At 40.9% G+C, this 21,581-nt stretch overlaps 1 protein-coding gene across 3 annotated transcripts in view; it reads left to right on the plus strand.

Moving 5' to 3' along the window:
• Positions 1 to 379: 379 nt before the first annotated feature.
• LOC124789961 overlaps positions 380 to 21,581 on the plus strand; it is a 101,252-nt gene continuing 80,050 nt past the window's right edge. Inside the window, exons 1-5 of one of the 3 annotated variants that reach the window (XM_047257496.1) lie at positions 387 to 512; positions 954 to 1,058; positions 3,801 to 3,937; positions 13,490 to 13,717; positions 13,803 to 13,881. In XM_047257496.1, coding sequence (XP_047113452.1) covers positions 1,001 to 1,058; positions 3,801 to 3,937; positions 13,490 to 13,717; positions 13,803 to 13,881 — 502 coding nt within the window. In that variant the 5' untranslated portion in view covers positions 387 to 512; positions 954 to 1,000. Of the gene's footprint in view, positions 1,059 to 3,800; positions 3,938 to 13,489; positions 13,718 to 13,802; positions 13,882 to 21,581 lie in introns of all 3 variants that reach the window. The other 2 variants (XM_047257497.1, XM_047257495.1) reach the window with 2 other exon arrangements.

The raw sequence follows: 21,581 nt of genomic DNA on the forward strand, positions 1-21,581 counted from the left end.
TCCATAATATTATACAGTAAACCTAACGCATAATTGGAATTTTCATAATGAACTTCACGTTTTGTTACAAATGCTTTACAGCACCGCCTCAACAAATCCCTGAACACGGACTCGGGACTATTTGGCACGATGCAAGATGGTTGGTGTGGCTCTATCTAGCGTCTGGCCACGGGAAACTCTTGACTCGAACAACAAGAAATTTAACAATCGATATATTAGATCATCGTCTTTCTTTCGTCATTATGTCACCAGGGCTTAATTGTGGTGTTTGATTGAATGACTTTTTACACTAACTACCTTTGACTTCTTATAATATGGCTGCTAAATTAATAATTTGCCCAAAATCGCCGTCTAAATTGCTTCCCGCCAAACGATACGATGGCGCTGCAGTCGGTGCGACGCGATCGCAGTATCAAATGTTCAGGAATACGAAGTGATGTTCAATTAAAAATGAGGATTGTTTGTCGATTTTAAATAATTTACTTGGATTGACCGTTTGTGGCGATATTGTAGTAAGTGATTTTCCATATAAATGCTAATTTATATTCAGTTGGATGTGTAATTATGCTCGAAGAATTTGAGGTCGTTATACTGCGTTTTGCCATCTTGTCTCCCCTGCGTTGCATTGGCAGTGATGTTCCTATCTTCAATAGTGTGTACGAATAAGGTTTGAAATATTTTGAAAAGAACTTTGTGTGTTTCACAGAAGATGAAAACATGGTGACTGTTTTGTTGTTTGTGTTGCTGTTTATCATTATGAGAGAAAAGCTTTTTGTGACTGAAATACATCAGAGCCTTTATATATCTCTCTTCAGGAAATGCTGTGTTTGAAGTGGCAATTTTAAACGTCGGTGGTGTTGTGTACTGTGTAGTAGTTACATATTTGCTACACTCTGACAGTGCTCCATTATTTAAATAACGTCATAAGTAACGAAATTTAATATACATTGCAGAATTGCGTAAGTTTTGAAGATCTGTTTAGTGTCTACATATACATGAGATGGAAGTGGACGGAGGAGATCCGGCGGGAGTAAACAAAAACCCGAAACTTATCAGAGGTACGTACCATTTTTTACGATGTTTCAAGAATTTTAATTACTTTAAATTATTTTCCAATGACGACATTGTACTGTCAGTTCCTCGGTACTATTTACAATATTTAAGTCACATTTAATAGTTGTTAAAACACAAATTTGTGTATGTATTTGAGAAATTCACACAAAACATCGTTGTAATGTTAATATTGAAAGTAATCATTACTGTTGTTATAATTATACCCATTCCATCCGTAAAATAATGCGGTCTATAGTTACAGATACTTCCATTTTCATCGCTTTTCATTTTTTAACTTTTTTTTTAATTGCACATGCTTTTAGTGATGTATACTGCTTCTCATATTTATTATCTGGCTCCCTTAGTGGTCATGATTCTTTATGGATATCGTTGCATTTATAGATATTCTTTGAACAAAAATTAACAGTACTTTATTATTGCCCTATTAGCAATTTCTCGCAGTAACAATATTCTTTCATCATGTAGGCCTATATTAATCAAGAAACATCATGTATTAAATTCTTGATTGAGTTCTCTTATGCTGTGAGCGGCCAAACATTTGCACTTTATCCTTTCTTTCACCCAGATTTCTTGCACTGTTTCCTGTGTGGTTGAGTCACACATTAAATAATTACATATTACTGCAAAGCTGCAACATACTTTATTATAGGGAAATACGGAAGCGTCCGATCCCGCCCGTCTGCTTTGACCCATGACGTCACAAATATGGCGGAAACAAAAACAAACACACACACTTTCCACAGGGAGCCTGATGACACTAACGGGACAAGCGCGGGAAATGGGGTGTTTTGGGTGGGGGGCAAACTAAATATAAACAAATTTAGACGCCTTGCGTAGCTACAACGTGTAAGTGAAGACAGCCATGCATGAATACACACCCACCTCCACAGGGGTCGTAACCCCTGCAACCCATATAAGATACAGATGCTTCAGTAGCTGATAAGTGTTTTTTGTCTTTTTAAAAAAAATCTCACGGGATAGAACGAACAGATCAGAAAGATAAATATAATAAACTAAGTCAGAAATTGGAGGAAACAGATAATTAACATAAGTAATAAGTGTTTTTAAATTTAAAAAAATCTCACGAGATAGAACGAACAGATCAGAAAAGTAAATAGAATAAGATAAAACAGAACTGGAGACAGCGACACTCAAACCAAACTCCGCGCCGTCATGACGTCACACGACAACACCCTTACGTCACGAGTCAAAGCCGACGCGTGGGATCGGACGCTTCTGTCGACCCTATAATAGTATTGATAATGTCATTTCTAGACCTGTTGTCAAGGTGTAGCCTAATAAGTTTTTTGTGGTAGGAGAGGGGGGGGGGAGGAGATACTGCCCCTATTGCTCTGTTATTAACAGTTCAAATGAAGTCTCAGACTGGTTTAAAGATAGATAAATTGTTCGCAAGTAACAATCTTAGCTTAATGCATCTCAGGTTAACTACATTCATTATCTTGTATGCAGATGGAATTCCTACCGGTTATTTCATGAATTGTCAACCTAAACTTAGGAAAAGAAGTAGTTAATAACTTGTAATTATTTTTCTGTTTGGTTATGGGTAATGAGAATGTGTGTTTCATTAATTTTTACAGCCTAAGAAACGTGTTCATAACTCAATTCAGAATAGTAGAATCTGTGTGCTACAGTGTTACTGGGACACTCAATATTCAGGTCAGGTTGAAGGGTGGTTTTAAGTTAGCAAAGCCAGTGATTTTTAATGCGAAATAAAGATTGTGGTAACATACTGATACTAATCTGTAGTGTAGTTCAATGACCAATTGAAATTTAGTTATAAGAAGAACAGTCGCAAGATAAATTTAATATATGGCCATTAGATAATGGACGAGCCTCTGATGATTATTTTGGTACATATTACAAACATATGTTGAACATAAATTACAAAAAAAAATATAAATTTTATCCTGTACAATTTATATCATTTTCAAGCGGATTGAATTTTTGTGTGTTCTTTCTGCTTTTAGTGTTGGAGTCTTATCACTCAACTTACATTTTGGGATGATGTTGTGAATTTGTGAGCATGTCCTTCTAGAATCTAGGTATTATAAACAGCTGTGTTAATGTTCATCTGTTGACAGTGTCATTACATTGATTTTATAAAACTCACTCATAGTGTGTAAGTAAGTCACTAATACTGTAAGATACAGTGCGGTGTGCCTCAAAGGGGTGTTTCATTATAAGAAACGTGTCTGTTAGTGAACATTCCGTGAATTATAGAAATATTAAGAACTGGAAGAAATGAGATGTTAATGTGAATTGCCATCTCATTGTCAGTGTGTAATATGTGACAACATTGAGAAATACAAAGGTAAGAATGAATTAAATAAACAAATTTCCTAATTCATTGTATTTTACTGAGGCAATGAACATCATTCTCAAATTCTACACATCAGCTATACCCAATTAGTGAACCAGTTAAAGGATGGTGTAGCAAATTGTTTTGCGGCTATCACTTCAGTTTTATTTCAATGAGATGTGATGATATTATTGTCCTGCCATATTTGAGTTGTTTGTGTAATTGTATTATTGTCCAGTTTATTTGAACGGTTAGCACAATGTCAAGAAACAAAATTGTTTCTCATTTTGTAAATACAGTCCCACAATGAGAATCTTCTTCTTCTTCTTCCTTTTTTAAAAAAAAAAGCATGTCAAAGTGTTTTGCTATGTACCGTAGTAATTATTTTTTTGTTGGACACTTTCAGCGGCACAGGATGACATTTCAAAGTTAGATGTATTAGTGTGTGGATCGTGCCACCACGTTTTTCATTTTATTGAAGAATTTCAACAACATAAGGAGAATCAAGAATGTGAGAATCCCACATTTAAGGCAAATTTATCGGTAAGCTATGAATACTTATGTGTACAAATAGCTGTATTCTCTCGCCAGTTGATTATATGTGGTTTCTTTGCTTGGTACAGTTACTGAAATAAAGTATAAAACTGTCACTTTTTGTTAGTCATGGGAATGAAATACAGGAACGAGAGCAGACCTTTATAGAGTTGTGGTTGAGATCAAAACAACTTTAACATTCAGTAGATAATTTTTTTAATCACTGAAGCAGAAAAATTAAGTACTGCTGCAAATAGGCAACTTCTAATGATCCAAAAGTGATTGCTGCAGTATATTACTATGTATTTTGTGTAGTAGTGTGATTTTTAATACTGGTAAGTAGTAGCTTTTGATTTCATAGGTGTGCAGAAATGTGCACTTTTGAAGTGACTTTCTCAATTTTGGCTGTTGTTTAGTTTTTATTTCCTAATAGAGGTTTTTCCTCATGAAGCATATTCTTTCATTTTCTGAAATTTTTTCTGAAGATGTTCTTATTTCATTATAGAGGTTTTTCTTCGTGAAGCATATTGTTTCATTTTCTGACCCCCCTTCTGCGCCCTTCTCCCCTCAACCCCATAAAGGTTTGTAGATATGCATGTGATACAGAACTGTTTTTGATCAGTTTATGTTTGGTCAAAAAGGTTGATGGGAATTGGAAAAAAGAAAAAAATTGCACCATTTGCTAAAGGCTTTGAATTTCTGTGGACTGAGTGCTAAGATGAGACAGTGCCAGTAAAAGAGTCGTGGAGTAAGTATTTGGTAGGGGAAGGGGTAGTGTTTGCCACATCAATAATAATTTAATTTTAATTTTGCTGTATAAAATCTTTTTTGAAACAAGTCTTTTATGTCAGTTGCTCTATAGGCTACATACTAATATTGGTGCAGGGAAATGATACTATTAAATAGGCCTAGTATAAGTTTTTAAAGGAGTTATTTGTGTATTGTTGCTGAAACATAGACTGTAAAAGTCATCAGAATCCTCATTTGATCTTTATACCCAGAAATGGAGTCTTCACAGAAAGCTTCATGGCAGATTAAACATGTGTGTGGATTGAGAAGCAAACTTGGAACCTTGCCTTTCATGGGCAGTGCACATATCCCCCTGTGGGTTCAGAGGTTAGAATAGGCCTGAGGTATTCATGCCTGCCATAAGAGGTGACTAAGAGGAGTCTGAAACATTTTGGCCTTCTGTGAGGGTCCCCTGTAGGGCTAGTGTTTGACCTCCATTCCCCAGAATTCTTCCAAAGAACGAGCCAATTGGGGAAGGGCCCTTTACATGAAGCATAGTGTCCATTGTGCACTGAGACCTTCAGCATTTGTTATCGTCGTGGCTTTGCAATTCCGCTCATTCTCCAGCAGTTGGGCAATGACACGTTACTGGGTGTGTTTTCCTCCATCCTCTGTGCAGTGTTGTTTTCTACACATATGATGACCATGTACTTCTTTGCACCTCATATCCAGCACGGTAGCCAGTCTGTTGTGGTAGGGCTGCCGTGTACCCTATTGGTTGTAGCCCCCTGACTGCTGATGCCTACGCCTTTAACTCCCCATGTATGCCAAGGAGTAGACGCCCGTCTCCCTGGGGCATCGGGACTCTTGGCAATGGCCATCCTGCCAGGTGGCCTTTGCTGAGGCTGGGTGGTGCCCGTGGGGAGGGCCTTTGGTCGGAGTGGACGGCATCAGGGCGGACAACAGGCCATCTCTTGCTGGTGGTCCCACACCAGCAATCTCTAAGTAGTCGAGGTCTAACTTTAATGCGAAGAGGTATGATACCAAATCGTTCCCCTCCCTGGTCACACCATGGGAGGAACACCAGGCTAAGGATGGTATCAAACCTTATTTGCCTCAGTACCTCGTACGTATGAGAGCTGATGGGGAATCCTTCATGTCGATGAAGCCTCAGTTTTTTGTGGAGAATTTAGAGGACAAGATTGGGGAGATGGAGGGATTGTCCGAAATGCAATCTGGGTCAGTCTTGATAAAAACATCATCCTCTGCCCAGAACAGGTATTACTTGCCTGTGACAAGCTGGGGGATGTTTCTGTTTCCATCAAGCCCCATAAGAGCTTAAATATGATCTAGGGTATTATATTCCACAGGGACCTTCTTTTGCATTCAGATGACGAGCTACGTGCCAACTTAGAGTGACAAGGTGTTTATTTCGTCTGGTGCGTCCATAGGGGCCCAAAGGATAATCAGGCAGCCACTGGTGCCTTCACCTTGGCCTTCGAGGGTGATACATTACTTGAGACAGTCTAGGTGATGGTATACCACTGTGATGTAAAGCCATGTATCCCTCTCAGGATCTGGTGCTTTAAGTGCCGGAAGTTCGGGCATATGTATTCCAGCATCATCACATCCCAATACTTCATGCGCCTCGCTTCTCATCTATGTCAACTGTGACAAGAAACATTCCCCATGTTCGCTGGTCTGCCGGATTCTACAGAAAGGAAGGAAAATCGTGAACCGACTGACGTACACTGAGGCTAAGAGGAAATTTGAACATACTGTGCGCATGACATCGTCCAATGCTGCCACTACAACAACGGTTCCAGCTCCATCCATTCTGCCATTGACAGTTGGCCCTCTGGGCCACAAGACTACACCCACCCCCTTGATGGTAGGGGGCACTCCTATACCTGTTGCTCTCGCACCACCTACTTCAGTAGCAGTGCCCCTCCAACCATTGGGAACATCAGTCCCCACTTCTCAGCCAGAGAAGTGCCCGTCTTCTTTGGTTACTCTCACTAGGAAGGGGTCACTTGTGTCCCTTCCTTCCCAGTTTCCTACCAGAGGGAAAGAGGACACCTGCCGGTGGATGAAGTGCCCAAAAGCAGCTGGTTGTAGGGCTTTAAGATGGTCCTCAGTCCAGAAGGCTGAATAAGTGAAGCCCTCCCATTCAGAGTAACCCAAGGAGCCGCGAGAGAAATCTAAGAAGGAAGACCCCCCAAGAACAAGGAAATTGCGGTAGCACCCATACCACCACTACTTACAAGTTCTGCTTCTGAGGATGAGGTGGATATTCTGGTGTTTGCTGAGGGCCTAGATCTCGCCGGACCCTTGGACACAATGGATATAGAATGCTCTGGTACTCAGTCGGTGGCAGCAGATGACCCTGAGGTGTAAACTGCCTCCTTTATTGCTTCATGCCTTCCCAGCCTCACGATGACGTCATCCTCCAGTGGTATTGCCGCGGTTTTTTCCACCACCTGGCTGAGCTACGACAACTGTTTCTGGTATGACATCTGCTTTTTGCATTGCCCTCCAGGAAACCTGGTTCCTGGCGATGCAGACCCCTGCCCTCTGTGGCGATAGGGGATATTACAAGAACCGTAGTGAATATAATAGTGAGTCACGTGGAGTTTGTGTTTATGTCCTGAACTCAGTATGTGGTGAACCTGTGCCCCTTCAAACTCCTTGCGAAGCTGCGGCTGTCAGGATAAGGACGACACGGGGAATAATTGTCTGCAATGTATCTTCTCCCAGATGGTGCAGTACCTCTGAACATACTGACTGCACTGATTCTTTAGCTCCCTAAACCTTTCCTATGTGTGGGAGATTTTAATGCTCATAACCCCTTGTGGGGTGGCACCACGCTTACTGGCCACTGTATAGAGATGTCGAAAATTTACTGTCTCAACTCAACCTCTGCCGCCTCGTAAATACTGGGGCCCCCCATACATTTCAGTGTGGCTCATAGTGCTAACTGGGCCATTGATTTAACACTTTGCAGTTCAGGACTTGTCCCATATGTCCACTGGAGAGCGCAAGATGACTTGTGTGGTAGTGACAACTTCTACACCTTCCTGTCACTCCACTGACGTCATTCCCCCGGATGCCTACCCAGATGGGCTTTAAACAAGGCAGACTGGGAAACTTTCACCTCTGCCGTCATTGTTGAATCTCCCCCACATGATAACATCAATGTGGTCATTGAACTGGTCATTAGAATGATCATTTCTGCGGCGGAAAAGGCGATCCCTAGATCCTTATGGTGCCCGCATCGAAGACAGTACCTTGGTGGTTGCCGGAAATCGCTGAGGCTATTAAAGAGCATAGGCGGGCTCTACAGTGGCGTAACGGCACCCTTCCCTGGAGCACCTAATAGCTTTTAAAAGGCTCCATGCCCCATTCACCAACTTATAAAAAGATGGAAACAGGAGTGTTGGGAGAGGTATGTCTCAACCATTGGGTACCATATGTCGCCTTCATAAGTCTGGATGAAGATCAGACATGTCTTTGGATATCAGATACTGACATGTCTCCCTGGCATTCATGTAAATGGACTGTTATCTACCGATGCAAATGCACTTGCCGAGCACTTTGCTGCGCACTGTGCTTGGGCCTCTGCATCGGAAAATTATCCCCCCCTCCCAGCCTTTCGTACCCTGAAACAGCGGAAGGAAGGGAAACTCCTCTCATTCACTACACGCCACTGTGAACTGTATAATGCTCCGTTTACTGAGTGGGAGCTCCTCATCGCCCTGACACAATTCCTGGGCCGGGCCAGATCTGATCCACACTCAGATGATTAAACATGTCTTGTCAGACTACAAGCAGCACATCTTCGTTATCTTCAACCTGATCTGGAGCGATCGCGTATTCCTGTCTCAATTGCGGGAGAGCATCATCATTCCTGTGCTGAGATCTGGTAAAAACCCACTTGTTGTGGCCCATCAGCCTCACCAACATTCCTTGTAAGCAGCTAGAACGTATGGTGAGTCGGTGGTTGTGTTAGCTCTTAGTGTCATGTGGCTTACTGGCTCCATGCCAGGGCAGTTTCACCAGGGTCGCTCTACCGCTGATAATGTAGTATTCCTCGAGTCTAACAGCCTTTTCCAGATGCCAACACGTGGTTGTCATCTTTCTTGATTTACAAAAAGCTTATGACACGACCTGACGACATCATATCCTTGCCGCATTGAGTGGGGTCTCCTAGGCCTGCTCCTATTTTTATCCAAAATTTCCTTTCACTCCGTACTTTCGTGTCCAAGTTGGTGCCTCCCATAGTTCCCCCCATATTGAGAATGGGGTCCCGTAACATTCTGTATTGAGTGTATCGCTATTTTTAATGGCCGTTAACGGTCTAGCAGCAGCTGTGGGGCCATCCGTCTCATTTTCTCTGTATGTAGGTGACTTTTGCATTTCCTACTGCTCCTCCAGTTCTGTTGTTGCTGAGTGGTACCTACAGGGAGCCATCGACAAGGCACAGCCATGGGCTCTAGCCCACAGCTTCCAGTTTTCAGCCACAAAATCGTGTGCCATGCACTTCTGTCAGCGTCATACCACTCATCCGGAACCAGAACTTTACCTTGATGATGATCCACTCACTGTAGTGGAGACATATTGATTCTTAGGACTGATTTTCTAAGCCCGATTGACTGGGCTTCCTCACCTTCATCCGGTTAAGCATAAGTGCTGGCAGCACCTCAATGACCTCCGCTGCCTGAGCAACTCCAACTGGGCTGCAGATAGCTCTACACTGCTGCAACTCTACAGAGCCCTTGTTCAGTGCCGACTTGACTACGGGAGTCTGGTTTAGGGTTCAGTGGCACCCTCAACGTTGTGGTTGCTACACCCAGTGCGCCACTGTGGAGTTTGACTAGCGACGGGAACTTTTAGGACGAGTCCGATGTAGAGCGTACTGGTGGAGGCTGGAGTCCTTCCATTGCAGGTTAGACGTGCACAACTGCTTGCCAGTTACATCACGCACATTCGTAGCTCTCCTGAGCATTCCAGTTACCGTCTCCTTTTTCCAACCACGGCGGTTAATCTCCCACATTGGCAGCCCAGGTCAGTGCTTACGATCGCAATTCGCACCCGATGCCTTCTGTGTGAAGTAGATTACTTCCCTTTACCACCTCCCCTCGGGGTCCATTCGCATATGCCTCCATGGTGTATACCTCAGCCACAGCTTCGTCTGGACCTTCCGCATTGCCCTAAGGACTCATTTCCTCCCGTGGCTCTCCGTTGTCACTTCCTCTCGATTCTTGACGTGTCCTGGGGCTCTGAAGTTGTTTACACCAATGGCTCAGTGGCTGATGGTCACATAAGCTTCACCTAAGTTCACAGAGGTTATATTGAACAGCACTCCTTGCCAGATGGCTACAGTGTTTTCACTGCAGAGCTGGTGGCTATATCTTGTGCTCTTGAATACATCCGTTCATGCTCTGGAAAGTCATTTCTTATCTGTAGTGACTCCTTGAGCAGCCTACAAGCTATTGACCAGTGGTACCTGTGCCATCCTTTGGTAGCGACCGTCCAGGAGTCCGTCTATGCCTGGAACGGCCCAGTCGTTCAGTGGTGTTTGTCTGGACCCCAGGACACAGCATTCCAGGCAATGAGCTGCTGACTGGCTGGGCAAACTAGCTACACAGAAACCGCTTTTGGAGATTGACATCTCTGAAACTGAGCCGCGTTCAATATTACTGCACAAGGTTTTTCAGCTTTGGGAAATGGAATGGCATAACCTCAGTCCACATAACAAATTGAACAAACTGTATGCCATTAGGGAGACTATGAATGTGTGGAAAACCTCCATGCGGGCCTCTCGCCGGGACTCTGTGGCTCTCTGCCAGCTCCGCATTGCCCGTACTTGGGTGACCCACGGCTGTGTCATGCACTGTGAACACCCTCCTCGGTGTCGGTGCGGTGCCCGGTTGACAGTGGCCCATATTCTGTTGTGCTGTCATGCTTTGGTTGCCCTGTGACATATCTTCAGCTACCAGACTCATTACTGTAAATTTTTACCGACAACGCATCATCGGCTGATTTAGTTTTTCATTTTATATGTGAGGGTGGATTTTTGTCAATATATCTAAGTTTTAGCGCATGTCCCTCATCCCTCTGTGTTCTCTAGCCTAGTGCTTTTAGGCTGGAGGTTTTAATGTGTCGCAGAGTGGCTGGTTTATCATTTTTTATTCTCATGATCAGCCAGCCACAGTCGTCTGCTCTCTTGTTTTAATCCCTTCTAATTGTGTCGTGCATATCTCTGTGGTTTTCTTGTCCTATTTTGTCCATTGTAGTGGTTGTTGCCCTTCTGTTGTTCTTGTTGTTTGTTTCCCCCCTCCCCCCAGTAATGTGCGGTACGTCTCGTTTGTTTTATTGTTTTATTCTTTCCCTTGTGGAATTGTTTTAATGGGAACAAGAGACCAATGAGCAGGCAGTTTGGTCCCTTCTCCCTCATTTAAACTGACCAAAAAGCACATATCAACCGAGTTATAATGGTTCAACTCGGGACATGGCCTCATAGCTTGACTTTTGTCGGTACCTCATCCTTGCTTTCTAAACTTCAAATGGATCCACACTGTTGGAATAATTTACAGTGGTTTTTATCGCAGCATCACATAGTGAAATGTTCATTGTGATGTGTAGTCGCAAATGAACTAATAACACATTAGTCATTCTGAATCAAGTGACCCATCTAGAAGATATTCCCAACTTCGACCATCTTCAGGTTTCATGAAATTATTGCAGAATGTATCTAAAGGAGATGCATGAACTTTGACCAGGTTTCAGCACCATCTGTAATGTAGTGTAGGTAGTAGAATTGTTTTCACAAGAGCCACTTGCTTTGGAAGTGGAAACACGCAAAAAATCCTAAATCCATTGTTCCTGCAACTTAACCATCTTAACAACTTACCTACTTACTTACTTACTTACTTCCTTACTTCTTCTTCTTCTTCTTCTTCCTCCTCCTCCTCCTCCTCCTGCTCTCTTTCTCTCACTCGCTCATTTTCAGATATTATGTAAATGAAGATCACAGAGCAGTGAACTTTGAACAAAATTGCAAAAAAGTACTGTCACATTAAATATTCTCCTTTTTTAACAGTAGGTAGTGAGTAGTTCCTTTCACTCACTGGCTATTTCTTGTTAAAATAGGGAGAATTGTCATAACAAAATTTTTTGAATGAGTTTGAAAATATAATTTGACCCTGACACAGCTTTCTCATCCTCATTTATGTTATTTCTGTATTCTAAACAAAAAGTTGTGTCAGTATACAAGTAGCAGGCCCTTAGCTCTGTTTGGTCATAACATATGGCTTCCCAATCATGGGGATTTTTTTGTTGGTTTCCAATTCTGGAGAAAGTGACCCTTATGCAAACAACTATAGTTCATACACAGAGTTACAGAAAGAGCTGAAACTTGAGAGAAATTCATGCTGGTCACTTAGATACACTGTATAAATCCGAACTACCTAAGACCACTAGATCACTTAGTGTGGTATTACACTACGGGAACAGAGCAACCTACTTAACACTCTGATATGGTTTCACATGTGAGCTATATGGAAAACAAGCCAATGGCAGAAATACCTGTTAAAGGTATTAATATTAGGCAGTAATGACATGTCCATCATGTTGACCTGAGTGCTACATAAGTAACAATCGCTATTTGTGATAAAGGTGCGTCGACAATCATAAATATGTTTACGTCACTAACACCACTTGCTATTATGGTGACATGCCTGGAAAGCCAAGCTAGTTAAAGTGCCACTCCCAGGACATGGGGAGGCGAACCTGCCTTGAATCGAATCCACCTTGCAGATTAATGATGATGGCTGGTGAGCTGGCCAACTTGGTTGTGGTTTTTTGGTGATTTCCCATACCAGGTTAGGTAAATAGTGGGCTGGTACACTTATCCTTCCTGAGATATACACTACACAAACATTTAGGAACACATGTTTATACTGGGTCATAGATTTACCTCAGGTGCAGACATTTGGGTACGCAGATTCTGTCCCACTGGGAGTGGTAACGTCAAGAAGCACATCTTGCCACCAACTACCACTAAGACTGCCTCAATGCCTACCCTATTGAAGGAACAAGAACAGGCACAAGAAGGAGAAAGAACAATAACTCCTCTTGCTATTATAGACAGTGAGTTTCATTCATACATTTGATACTGACAAAGAGTATTGGTTTTGGATCATAATAGCTGAACAGAACCTCAAGGTCAAATCAGTGCCAGCTGTACATGTTTTTTTGCCTTTGCTGCAACAGCTAATGGAGATTAATCACTCTTGATGCTGATGTAGCTCAGATTTGATGGTACACCACAAATGTTCTTTGGTTGTGTTAAATTTGATCACAATTGTTCATAATTGCCATCATTCTCATTGCTCTGCAATTGTCTTTTTTTTTTCAGATGTGCACTCCGTCAAACTTCGTTATGTAACTCAATTTTTTATTTAACTGCCCCTTTAATCACCATTGCTTTCTATGCTATTTCTGTGAGAAATTTTTGTTCTTGTCTGTGTTTATTTTTTAACATCCTGTACTCTACCCGCATCTTCATAGATTCAGTATTTTAGAATTTCACATTAAAAACTTCAGCAGTGAAACAGACCGTTAATTGATGTCTCCTTGTAATTTATAGTTTTTGCTTTTTTTATTTTGAATTCTGCAAGTGCTGATGTTGCTGGATGTCTTCTAAATGATGTATCCACAATCAACATTATCACAGCAATATTTTTATCCATTTGTTGCTACTTTTTAATTTTTTTTCATGAATAAATTCAAGGATTTAAGCATTAACTTTATTATTATTTTTTGTACTAGGAAACAAAGCCACAGGTATGGGCATTTTTGCTTTGGAAGAGTGCAGTAGTTGCACAACAAAGACCAGAAGATAGCAAAGAAAATCTTAATTCATGGAAATTGTATCAAAAATGGTGCAAGATGAAAGAAAGTGTTCGCAATTCTTGGGTTGCAGCAGGAAAAACAATCCAGAGTTTTTCAGTACTCTCGAATGCCAAGCTACAAGAGATCCATAAAAGTTCCCCTGATGTAAGTTCCTTCCGTTTTTAACTAAAGCTGCTGAAAATAACCTGTCAAAAATACTGCTTTAATGCTTGTAACTGTATTTTTCCAGGGAAAGGGTAAAACAGTAAATTTAAAGCCAGCTGAAAATGATGAAAATGATGTGCTTAAAACATCAGATGATTCAAAAAGTAAGTTGAAGTGTTTATATAATCTTTATATCCTTTGATAACTTTGAATATTATTTATTATTTTATAATATGTTGTGAGGGTGGTCTGTGTCTTACAAGGGAACATTCCCAAGTGTCAATAAATGATCTTGAAGAGACATGGTGGGTGTGTGGAGGGGACAAAACAGTGCAGCACATGATATAAGAACATAGGCTTCTGCGACCAGTGTAATAGTGATTAAATTCTTCTGGGTATAATCCTGTGTCATTGCTAAAATCTAACAACAATAATAAACTAAAACCAATGTTTCGGCCGAATTGCAATGGCCTTCCTCAGGGCACAACTGGTTTTGCATGGGGATAGGTGCTTCTATTTATTACAGACTATCGATGTCTGACGTCTACATCTACATGATTACTCTGCAATTCACATTTAAGTGCTTGGCATAGGGTTCATCGAACCACAATCTTACTATCTCCTTACCATTCCACCCTCGGAAAGCGCGCGGGAAAAATGGACACCTAAACCTTTCTGTTCGAGCTCTGATTTCTATTATTTTATTTTGATGATCATTCCTACCTATGTAGGTTGGGCTCAACAAAATATTTTCACGTTCGGAAGAGAAAGTTGGTGACTGAAATTTCGTAAATAGATCTCACCGCGCCGAAAAAGTCTTTGCTTTAATGACTTCCATCCCAACTCGCGTATCATATCTGGTACACTCTCTCATATTACGTGATAATACAAAACGAGCTGCCCTTTTTCGCACTTTTTCAATGTCCTCCGTCAATCCCACGTGGTAAGCATCCCACACCGCGCAGCAATATTCTAACAGAGGACAAACGAGTGTAGTGTAATCTGTCTCTTTATTGGATTCGTTGCATTTTCTAAGTGTCCTGCCAATGAAACGCAACCTTTGGTTCGCCTTCCCCACAATATTATCTATGTGGTAATTTTTACACCCAGGTACTTAGTTGAATTGACAGCCTTGAGAATTGTACTGTTTATCAAGTAATCGAATTCCAACGGATTTCTTTTGGAACTCATGTGGATCACCTCACACTTTTCGTTATTTAGCGTCAACTGCCACCTGCCACACCATACAGCAATCTTTTCTAAATCGCTTTGCAACTGATACTGGTCTTCGGATGACCTTACTAGACGGTAAATCACAGCATCATCTGCGAACAACCTAAGAGAACTGCTCAGATTGTCACCCAGGTCATTTATATACATCAGGAACAGCAGAGGTCCCAGGACACTTCCCTGGGAAACACCTGATATCACTTCAGTTTTACTCGATGATTTGCCGTCTATTACTACGAACTGCGACCTTCCTGACAGGAAATCACGAATCCAGTCGCACAACTGAGACGATACCCCATAGGCCCGCAGCTTGATTAGAAGTCGCTTGTGAGGAACGGTGTCAAAAGCCTTCCGGAAATCCAGAAACACGGAATCAACCTGAGATCCCCTGTCGATAGCGGCCATTACTTCGTGCGAATAAAGAGCTAGCCGTGTTGCACAAGAACGATGTTTTCTGAAACCATGCTGATTACGTATCAATAGATCATTCCCTTCGAGGTGATTCATAATGTTTGAATACAGTATATGCTCCAAAACCCTACTGCAAACCGACGTCAGTGATATAGGTCTGTAGTTCGATGGATTACTCCTACTACCCTTCTTAAACACTGGTGCAACCTGCGCAATTTTGCAGTCTGTAGGTACAGATCTGTCGGTGAGTGAGCGGTTGTATATGATTGCTAAGTAGGGAGATATTGTATCAGTGTAATCTGAAAGGAACCTAATCAGTATAGTGTCTGGACCTGAAGACTTGTAAAACTTTTAATTGGCCCTCTAATATTATTGGCTAGTCATGACGTAAGGGAAGATGGAAAGAAAAAGCCTATTCATGGCTTTCCATGTTGTCAAAGATTGGTAGCTGTCCGCCAATCAGCATTCGGCTTCTGGTCGGCAAGTTTTCCTCCTGGTGTGCGTGGAAGTGGACTGACAGTTGCTCTACAGCTGTTTTTGCAGATACGTCCATGTTCCGTGTAGCTTCTGCCCCGCAACCGCTCGCGGCCCGTTGGACTGGGATGGCCGGCAGCCATGGCGCCGGGAGTTTGTAGCCATCTTCTCTGTTGATGTTGTCAGGCTGCTTAATAATTTCGATCGCCTCCCGTATTTTGCGTTCTCGCATCCATGATTCTTTCTCCAGTACTCGGGCTTCCTGGAACCTAATAGGTTGTCCACAGTGAGAACGCAAAATACAGGAGGCAGTCGAGATTATTAAGCAGCCTGACAACATCAGCAGAGAAGATGGCTACAAACTCCTGGCATCCTGGCTACCGGCCATCCCAGTCCAACGGTCTGCGAGCGGTCACGGGGCAGAAGCTACACGGGACACGGACGTATCTGCACAAACAACTGTAGAGCAACTGTCAGTCCACTTCCGCGCACACCAGGAGGAAAACTTGCCGAACTCTGAACGCTGATTGGCAGACAGCTACCAATCGTTGATGACATGGACATCCACGAATAGACTCTTTCCTTCCATCTTCCCTTATGTCATGACTAGCCAGTCATATTAGAGGGCCAATTAAAAGTTTTACAACAGTGATGTCAGACATCAATAGTCTGTAACAAATAGAAGCACCTATCCCCATGCAAAACCAGTCGTGCCCTGAGGAAGGCCGTTGCAATTCGGCCGAAATGTCGGTTTTAGTTTATTATTGTCGTTAGTTTTTAGCAATGACGCGGCATAATACCCAGAAGAATTTTAATCACTACTCAGTGCAAATTTTTATGTTGGTGCCCAATTTCACCTTTAAGGGGTGAAACACGCCACAAATGGTAATTGAGCATTTTAGGTTTAGAGGGAATATCTTTGAAATGATGATAAAAAAATCTATGTGAAAGTTGATCAGTAATTACTGTTCTTAAAAACTGTGTAAGCGAAATTCGTAAGAATTTAAAATTTTGCAAAATACCTCACCACCATTAATTACCGTATTTACTCGACTCTAAGCCGCACTCGAATCTAAGCCGCACCTGAAAAATGAGACTCGAAATAAAGGGAAAAAAAATTCTCGAATCTAAGCCGCACCTGAAATCTGAGACTCGAAATTCAAGGGGAGAAAAAAGTTTTAGGCCGCACCTCCAAATCGAAACAAAGTTGGTCCATTGTAATATGAGACACAATTTTGATCGAATGAATGACGATGCAGCTACAGTAGTTTGGTTCGAGTCGTAAGCTTAGCAGTTAAGCTTTATCAGGTAGCCATTGCTATGCGTCAGGCGCTCCATCCGTATTTATACGGGTACCCTTCCTTTTTCACGCGCTTCGTCTGGTTTGAATCGATTGCTTATTTTGCTTTTCTTTGTTATAGGTGTTTACGTCACTCTAAGCTGAAAATGCATTACTGTACTGCGTCATGCATTGTTTGTCGCATTCTGATAGTTCGTGTTTACGGCCTGTCGCCGCTCGCACCATGGCTTGCTTTTGTGCGCGCTACCGCCGCTTACAATAATAAAAAAGAGAGGAATTGTCTCATAACCGAAACAACGGCAAGAGACTGCTATTTGTTGTTACTTACACTGCTGCTTTCTTTGATAATGATCAACAAGAACCAAATAATAGACTGCGTATGATCGAACATAGTTCTGAACGAGAGTTAGTCGAAAACTTTTCTCCGTTTGAAAATCTTTGCGGTTGCTTCTTTAGTACATCAAATTCTGCACTGAAATTAGAGTCACCTTAGATTTAAAAATCTAGTCAGTTGCCGTACTTCATTTCTGACTGTGTCACTATTAGGCATAAGAATAATACGAATATAAACATGAAACGATACGTATATTCTTCCGCGTTTGCTGTTGTCTCACTCTAGTTTCGTAGTTTATTAGGCAGATAGGATTTAAATGAGATAGCAGCAAACACGAAAGAATACATGGCAAAATGTTTATATTCGTATTATTCTTATAGTGAAGAGAAAACCCCATGTGATTCACATTTCATCAGGTTCCTATTAGCAACCATCTCTTCTCACAGGTAGGAAAAAATTCAGATTGTAGAGTTGGCCATATTGACAAACATCCCAAACAGTCTTGCCAGTCGGATTTTCGTATTACATTAAAATTCTGCTACATTCGAAGATGAACAATACGGAATTTGTATTTACTTTGTTGAATAATGTATGAAAATGCAGTGGTCGAAAATCGGGGCGGAGAAAAAAAGCTCGTCTTCCACCTTTTTTAAAAAAAAAAAAAAATATTATTTACTGACGCAGAGGTTTTGGCGCCAGTATTTATCTTTGTGCCTACAAAGCATGCCTGTGTAGCACTACATATATTTGACGGCAGAAGTTAGCTGTGGCGGCACCTACCAACATTTTTCAGAACTTCCGCTTGCTTTGCATTCGATTCTAAGCCGCAGGCGGTTTTTTGGATTACAAAAACTGGAAAAAAAGTGCGGCTTAGATTCGAGTAAATATGGTAATTTTGAAAAATGGAAAATTTTGTTACGACATACATCAAGGAACCTTTCAAGCCACAAACATCCCTGCATAATAAATCTGGTTTCTGAAATACCAGTTTTGGGAAACAAGCTGTACATAATGTGCTGTCAGAGTATTTTTAGCATACCTAATTGAAATGTCTAACATTCATTACTATTCTAAATATTTATTTTACTTATATTTGTTTTAGGTCTTAATTGTTGTTTTATGTTTTACATTTATGGTATTTTTGTTTTTCAGTTTACCGTTTCACACATAATAAGTAACTATTTATCGTGATAAAAAATAATTACCCCAATGACAGTCTGTAAAGAAATTCTTAAAACATAATGTTATTTTACGCCATGCACATAAAATTTCTTCATGTAATGTAGGAGGGAAAAAAGCCAGAATTACATTGCCATGGGCGGAGCTTGTGTAGTACGCATTTCTGCCGCTGGGTGTGTGTAGCGCAACTCATTGACAGTTCAGTGCCACCTGTATTGTTGACCTTGCTTGTTCTGTGATTGTTTTTGCTAGTGCTGGTTTGTTCTTGTTTCGTTTTTTGTGTTTTTCCTACTTGGTAAAAATGCTGCTGAAACTGTTTTAATACTGCAAACAGATTACCAAGATGACACTGTGGGAAAAACCCAAGGGTATGGGAGATTTGCTTGATTTAAAACTGACAACATGTTGATTGATCAACATAAAAACAGTGCCATTTTGCTTTTTGATTTTTTTATGCATAATGGTGTAGTTCATGCAGAGTTTGTTGCCCAAGATGAGACTGTCGATCAAACTTTTATTTTTATGGAAGATTGTGCAATAGTGTTAGTCAAAAAAGACCTGATTTGTGGCAGACAGGATACTGGTTCTTTCACCATGAAAACGCACCTGCACACACAGCCATCTCCATTAGACAGTTTTTGGCTAAAAATGGCATGGTTCTGCTGCCCCACGCACCTTATTTGTCTGACCTGGCTCCTTGTAACTTATTCTAATTTCCACACATGAAAAGGGGCTTGAAAGGACATTGATTTGACAACATTGAAGGGGGGGGGGGGGCAGCTGGTTGCCATTTCTAAAGATGATTACAAAAAATGTTTCAAACAATGAAAGCACCGGTGGGACAAAAGTATTAGTTGTAATATAGAATATTTTGAAGAGGATTAAACCGTTTCAAAATATATAGCGTACCCCCTTGCACACGATGGAGAAGACAATGTGAAACAAAATTCAGCAGGACTTCAAATTCTCATGAGTGATCTTCGAAACATCCTTATTTGTATCAGGTGTATTTCAGTCCATTGATAAACTTTAGCAAAGAGTATTGATTACACACTAGCGACTTCAGCTTGATTAATTGTTTCTCAAGTGAAGATTGACATCATAATCAGTCAACGGTATTAGATTTGCAAATCTTCTCACAACGTTCTTCCAACTTCGGAGGTCATATACATTCCATTGAGTCCTTTGAGATCACCAGGTGTTTCTTGTCCTGGGGTACGATGATCGAAACAGTTTTTTTCACACTGACCACCCACCTTTCCGCAGGTTTTACAGAAACGAATGGTGAGTTTCGACCGAGAATCTCTTTTTGAGGCCCCAAATGTGCTTGTGACAACATCAAAATCTAGTAAACAAGTGTGTGACCAGATTGAAAGATATTTGAAAGATTTTTCTTTCCCAGTGAGTGAGAAATACCTGCATTATTGTTAGATGTTTGCCGTGCTCAATGCGAAAGGACTGTTTAGAGTATCGTAGTTAACGACAGGGAACTTGTTCATCTGGTAATTCCAAAAGGCTCGGCGGCACAGGTACAGCTGTGGGGGTTGTGGCGATGTTCGCCCTGCTTTATTTCTTCGTGGATTATCCTCGGTGTTGACGTACTGGCTGAAAAAATAAGAGGTGGAAGTGCAGTACTGTCTACTGGAAATGATGAAGCCGACAGGTGCACATTTGCGTTCCACAGTCGTTTACTTTCACTTTTCACAACCCCCATACACACATTTAATATGGCCAGTGCACTGTTGTTTAACTTTTCATAAGCATCATTAATAGTTTGCTGGTGAACATCCACATACTGCTACGATAGTTTACTGTTGAACATCTATGAGCAGTAAAACCTAACCACAAAGTCCACAGTTCTTAAGGAATAATCAGGTATGTATGGAGCAGACACTATCACCGCTTTTACACATGGCCTAATTGTTTAACGCTTATTCCACGGTTAAGATGCAACTTTGTTGTTGTTCTAATCGACACAGTTTTCTCATCTGAAACTCGGCCATGGACTGACTGTCTCAGGACCAAAAACCGGGCCCTTATATATCTTCACAATAGTAGTTGCTGAAACTACACATTGTTCGAAGTTTAATTTACAGAAATTACAGTTAAAACTTAACTCATTACATTAACTGAATACATCGAAAAATAAGTCAAATTATTTTTTAAAGTCACGAAATTAACAAATATAATTATGCAAACAATACTTTGGACAAAACTGTTAATTACTTCAGAATTAATTAAGAGCTAGCTTTGCTAACATGTATTCGAATAGAACCAAATAGATCCTTTAAGAATACTGTTAGTTGTTCCTCTTAATGTTTATAATTAGTACAGAACTTATATTTGTTTATATGTCAACAATAAAATTTAAGTCACAAAACAATAACTGATTCCATCCTATAATGAAAGATACTAATGAGGAATAGTCAAAATAAATTAGAAAATCAATTACTTATGTAAAACTAAGGACAAAATTAGATCTGGTGTTATATTCTTTAAAACTGAGGGCCAACCTGTCTCTTTTATCAAAACGCAGATTGTACTCACGTATGTTAATGGTCATTAGTTAAGAACAAAATGAATTTTCAGGAGGCAGATGGAAAAACAAGATGGGAAGTAAAATTATCCCAGCCTGCTTCGTCACAGGGTTTATGGCTTTCAATGTTGGAAGAATTTCTTAGAGATGATTTTCAGATCCAGTTCTGTTGAATGACTATAATGTCGATCTCTTCTTCAGAAACATCATAATCAAGCTGCAATCATTATTACATAATCTATTCTCCTCCCCAAGGCCTATCAACGTACTGAAATACACCTGATAAAGATCAGGGAATTTAGAGGATCCCCCATGACAGTTCAAAATCCTGCTGAATTTTGTTTTGAATTGTCTTCTCTGTCATATCACATGAAGAAATTGAATTTGTTTTATGAGCATT

Source organism: Schistocerca piceifrons, chromosome 3, assembly GCF_021461385.2.
Source record: "Schistocerca piceifrons isolate TAMUIC-IGC-003096 chromosome 3, iqSchPice1.1, whole genome shotgun sequence".
In the NCBI taxonomy this organism is placed as follows: domain Eukaryota; kingdom Metazoa; phylum Arthropoda; class Insecta; order Orthoptera; family Acrididae; genus Schistocerca; species Schistocerca piceifrons.